At 32.7% G+C, this 5,751-nt stretch overlaps 1 protein-coding gene across 1 annotated transcript; it reads left to right on the forward strand.

The window, feature by feature from the left end:
• The first annotated feature begins 3,980 nt into the window (after positions 1-3,980).
• On the forward strand, positions 3,981-5,496 carry LOC144562978 (retinoblastoma-related protein 2-like). The gene is made up of 6 exons (XM_078312346.1): positions 3,981-4,055; positions 4,140-4,235; positions 4,297-4,430; positions 4,744-4,840; positions 4,929-4,975; positions 5,295-5,496. The coding sequence occupies exons 1-6, from the start codon at positions 3,981-3,983 to the stop codon at positions 5,494-5,496; spliced, it is 651 nt and encodes a 216-aa protein (XP_078168472.1).
• Positions 5,497-5,751: the final 255 nt, after the last annotated feature.

The raw sequence follows: 5,751 nt of genomic DNA on the forward strand, positions 1-5,751 counted from the left end.
GTTTTATTATCCGACAATTATAATAGATAAAGATAAGATACAGATAAAATAATTTGTAACAAATAAAAATAAAAAATAAATAAAATAATTTGTAACAAATACGACACGGCTATAGAAATGCTTCCACCTGACTTTTATCACATCCGTCGACACCCCTGCTATTAAAACCTCGTCTATTGAAGGTTTAATTGCACACACATTTTCAAATATTATTGTAGAAGAATAAAGGATTCTCCTTTTTTTTTTTTTTGGGAACAGTTTCCCAAATACAGCCTAGAAGTGTGAGTTGTAGGCGAGGAAAGGGGAGAGGTGCAATAAATGAGGGTAGAATTAGGTGGAAAATACATTTAATACAAGATATATGTTGATTATGTTCCCATGCATTTTTTGACGTGTCATGCATCTAGGGGTGTCAATGGGTATAACACGGATAGAATGGAACCATTTTTATATCCATACCCACTAAGAATTGATCTTATTCGTATTCTACTCGTACCCGTTAAAAATTGGTCTTACCTGTATTCTACTTATACATGTTAAGAATTTACCTTACCCTATACCTATACCCGTTAAGAGGGTAATAAAACGGTAGTGTACAAATAACAAATAATACAAATATAATAGTTTTATTATTTTTACAAATAAACCACCAAAACTTATCATGTCATACATATGCAATCACAATTACTAATATAAAATTAAAATATAAATATACAATTAATTCTAAGTAATAGTTTTTTTATTAAGAAAAAAATCAAAATCACAAAGATCTCTTCTAACAAATTCAATTCCTTAACTAAATAATAAAACATTCAAATAAAAAAGTAAAATGTTTAGCATAATATTTTTCTTATGATATAATTTATTTTATATTACCTGTTATCCAACGGGTACGAAATAACTTTTACTCGTACCCATACTCGTTTATCTAACGAAATAAAGTCTTTACCCATATCTAATAAATTAACGAAAAAAAAAATTATTATCCATACCCGTCTTATCAAATACGATACGGCTAAGGTAAACCGGTAAAAGAGTGTCATTGACACCCCTAGTGTCACCTTGCTCAAGCTTTCAATATCCACTAGTGAGAATTCAGATCGACTGAAGTAACTCAACTTTTGAATTTTGGATCGGGATGGGTCGATTTAAATTTGTGATAATCCATTCAAAGTGGAGACACACATCTTGAGTAACGAATCTGAATCTCGAAGTGATCTCGAACGATAGATTCAAATCAGACGGTTCCGATCTAAAATCCAAAAGTTGAATTACTTTAGGGATCCGGACCCCACAAATGATCGATGCATGTCTAAAAATATATTTTTGTTTGCATCATGACTTTGGTACCACCACCACCAGTTGCTTGTTCCCACGAGAGATGGGAAAGCTTCCGTTTGTATATGTTCCCACTAAGTCGCCAATTATGTTGACGTACAAACAACTGATTAACACCGATTTTTTTTTATGGAACCATCCACAAATATATTTAGGAAATAATGAATAAAATAGTTTAACACCGATTTTTTTACTTTATCAAAATTAATTTCGAAATTAATATTTTAGAAATTGTTTAGAAAACGTTGAGAAAACAAGACTCCTTGTCACTTGTGATTCTAGAATTGAAGTCAAGACTTCACAAATCCTACAACAACTAACAATAACAACAATAATCTAATCTTCATTCTCAAACAAATTGAAATGGGCTAGAAATAATATTCAACAAGAGAAGGTAGAAAGATTGTGAAGAAGCTACACATGCGGAGTTGATTTCCCAAATCCTACTCCGATCGAGTTAATTTCTTTTATTTTTCACATACGATTTCTCATCATAATTCCTTAACTATTTAGTATAACTTATTTATGTAGCTCTTCCAATCTCAATATTCTGGTTCCGTCTTGCGGATCGGGTAAGGAAACAAACAATAAAGTTATAATGACCCGACCCCAACCTACTCATTGACTCAAATTCTCAAAATTATGATGACACCCCTATATTTTGTCTAAATTTGTTGGTTGTTTTTCTGGGAGTACATGGTACCAAAATTCAATATGTTTTGCTATATATTGTTATGATGGAGTTGGACTGTGATGTTAGGTAGACTGGGATTAGAATTTAGCTTCTAGCTCTTGTTTGTACTGGTACCAGTTTAGGTACCACTTATGGTAAAAGCTGTTCCGTTTTATTTTGAGGGAAAAAAAAATATATGGTGCTTTTACAACCCCTGTTTCAATAAATCTCAGTACTGAGTACCATTAAGAGCCCACTTTGTTCATCCAATGTCTCCTGAAAATCAAATGCAGTAAATTTTGAACAAATATGGCCACCATGTTAGGATATTACGAGGATGGTAAAATCGTAGACATTTGTAACAAGGAAGCATGCCACTGTTTCTTTAACTAGCTAGGTCAACAAATGTAAATGTAATACTGAAAGAGAAGAGACAGTTTCACATGGGCAACAACAGTATTGTCATTAAATCCTAGCCAGCTAGTGCACATTTGTTTATTTTCACATGAATGTCTCTCATGAAACTTTGCCTAACTAGTACACATGCATTTTCTTAGAGAAGCATGGCATTTTTTTTTTTTCTAAAAATAGTGGCAGGTAGCCACCAATTTCTTTTGTATAGAAACCACAAGATTTTATTACAGCCATAACCATAACAGAACCTAGCACCTTAATTATAATCTATTACAATATTGCATAATCTGAAAAACCAACATAACTATTGAACTACTTAACCAATTGTCACACAACAAGTATTAACAATCAAAAGGATTACGTCAAAACAGTTTTAGCAACCTAACCATCCGAAAACATACTTAAGAAGGATACATCTATAGGTAGTACGTAGCACATCAAAGCCTGTTTAAAACATCAACCCCCAAAATAAATTAAAAAGGGGATAGAGGGAGACAAGAACCCTTTTACATTGGAAGTAATACTATATTGGCCATTAAACAGATGCAATTAAGTCTGTCCATTTGCTACGTACAAAACCCTGCATGGCCCCTACCTTCTAAACCAATTTTTAACAAGTCCCAACTAATTTTCTCCAAAGTCTTTTCAAAATTAAATTTAATTAACCCCTAAAATATTATATTATTAAACTGTATACATATATAGAAAAATGATCGCATTAAGATAGAGGATCATTGTGATGAAGTATAAAATTATGAAAGATACCTAACAAGGAAGACCTCCCTTACTGTGATTAATTCAAAGCAAGAAATGCGCCAGTTGGTTCCACTAGAAAAAAATAAATGGGAGTAGGAGAAGAGCCAACACTTCTGGAAAAAAAAAAAAAAAAAAACACTGAAGTCATACCCTGAATAAATTTCCAATGGATTTAAAGATATTTCTCTAATGTTGTTTCTTTTCCTTGGTAATTTAATGAGGAAATTTATTAAAAACCACATCAGGTACAGTCTATCAATACTTGAATTTGATTTCAATCCAGTGACTCGATCGGCTGGACATGCATCTTACTTCTTTTCAGTTTTCAATTGGTCTTATTGGTTGGGTATTCTTAAATCTTGTTGCCTTGTTAGTGGTAATTAATTAATTACTAATCTCGGCCCATAAAGGTCCCACCATTAGGCCAGGCGCCTTCATGCAGCTATGCCTATGCGCCTTCATGCAGATCTATGCTGCAGGGATGGCCGTAATGTATTGCCAATGCCCAATGGTACTGATAGCATCTGTCTAAGTAGGCTAAGTAGGCCACTCCAACTAAAATTCTGTTTCCGTACTATGATATTATATATTAAGGTTTTCTCTTCTTCTTTTTTCTGCTACCTATTTCTATCTTTAGAATCCGTTTATTCGATCGTATTAAAAGTCGGACTAACTTATACCAATTGATCAATATTTGCTAAATTAATTGAGGACTTAGGAGACTAAATATTTCTATCTTTAGATACCGTGTAAGATACTAATTAGTATCTTAACCAAATCATTATTGACATAGTTTGCAATGGAAGAATTCGCTGGAACCATGAATTCTGAGGGTGAAACTGCCTCTGAGAATCGATTCACGGATCTATGCAAGGTCTTTTTTTTTCTTTCCAATTTCTTTTTGGTACTTCAATTCCTTTTTTTCTTACCTATTTCTTTTCTGTGTTGTTTAATTTAGACATTGAAGGTCTCGGAGGAAGTAATTAGCGAGGCCACATCTGTTCTGAATGAAATCGAGAGCATTCTATTGACTTCATCATTTGAAGGCAGAGGGGTATACCTCTTTATCTCTAAGTTTTTGTTTGATATTATTCCTAAAATTTTCCATCATTTAGCCAGAAGAGAGGGAAATATACTGTTACACATTTGTTCTGTACTGCGCAATAAAACTCAAAGATGATTTATCGAAGGAGGATGATAAACAGGGGATAATAAGACTTTCAGATATATTAAGGGCTACAAATCTTAAGTAAGTGCCACTCTTCTCCTCCTATTTTTTGTTTAATCACAGTTGTGTAGCATAACAAATTTGATACTAAACAGTTTGTTCTAGTTTTAGACTCTTAGTTCTTAGCGCTGTATGCTTTGTAAACCATAAGAATTGTCTAGGAAAATCCCTAGATCAGTGGGTGTATACTGGTAAGTTTCCTAGCCATCACTTACTGGTAACCTGCTAACTGAAATATACACATCTTAAAAGAGTAAAAATAAAAAAATTCCATAAAACAATATTCAGGTTTTGTACTCATTGTAATGACTTCTCCTTGTTATTTTGTGAACAGGCTTGATGATTTTTTCAAAGAAGCAAAGCAATTTACTATCAAGGCCAAGCAAATATTGGGTGATAGATATGGGTTTGATTGGGAGGATAGACTTGAGGTACTTCCTGTAGTAATGCAAAACTGATCTTATATACTTCTAATAAACCACTAAATCTTCTAATCTCTCTTCTATTAAATATTTTCAGCTGAAGCAGCTAGAGAAGATTGTAACAATGTTGAATGATGCGAGAAAGTGCGTCGTCTTTTATACATAGTTCTGTTCGTTTGTTTTAATTCAAATTCTGCAAAATTTTCAGCTATATTAGTACCAGGCCTGTTATTAGTAATGTGCAGATATCTACTCCGACAGGTCTATCTTTAAACCTATATTCATCAGGCTAGCTTCTTAGATTTATAGTAAATTTGCTTCTCTGCTATAAAAAACTGGAGACTAAACTATAAAACCTCAATGCTAGATCAAACTAGGTATTTCCTATTGATTAAATCCGATGCATCATAATAGTCAAATTGATTTAGATTTTATATTATCTAATTGCTATATTATTTTGCAGGTTTTTTGACAAAACTTTTGGGGACTTCTTTTCATTTGACTCGATTGATCAAAGTTCGAGCACACCTGAAATTTCGAAAGAAATACACCGATTTGGCTGGCTTCTTTTCTTAAATCTTCGCATTGAAAAGGACCTAGTGTCATGTATACATGGCCTAGTGGCTGTTTTGGTTGGGTTTTTCTTTTCTAATCTAATTGCTTAAGCTGTTTCTTTTAAATAATAATTTATGTATTGATCTTTTCATATTTATTATTTTTTAGGCTATACTTATACTTCATGTTCCGGTAAAATTCAGAAACTTTTCACCCCAAGATACTTCGCGTTTAAGTAAGAAGCAATTGTTTTTTACTCGATATATTTTTATTTTAGGATTTAATCAATAAATAAGATTCCATTTGGTTTTGGTTTCCTAGTACAGTGAAAAGATCAGAAAAGGGAGTCGACCTTCTGGCCTCAC

The sequence above is a fragment of the Carex rostrata genome, chromosome 12 (assembly GCF_964058835.1).
Source record: "Carex rostrata chromosome 12, lpCarRost1.2, whole genome shotgun sequence".
In the NCBI taxonomy this organism is placed as follows: Eukaryota; Viridiplantae; Streptophyta; class Magnoliopsida; order Poales; family Cyperaceae; genus Carex; species Carex rostrata.

Coding starts and splice junctions, on each gene's coding strand:
- LOC144562978 (XM_078312346.1), top strand. CDS start 3,981: ATGGAAGAATTCGCTGGAACCATGAATTCTGAGGGTGAAACTGCCTCT. Junction 4,056..4,139: donor GATTCACGGATCTATGCAAG/GTCTTTTTTTTT, acceptor TGTTTAATTTAG/ACATTGAAGGTCTCGGAGGA. Junction 4,236..4,296: donor CATCATTTGAAGGCAGAGGG/GTATACCTCTTT, acceptor TCCATCATTTAG/CCAGAAGAGAGGGAAATATA.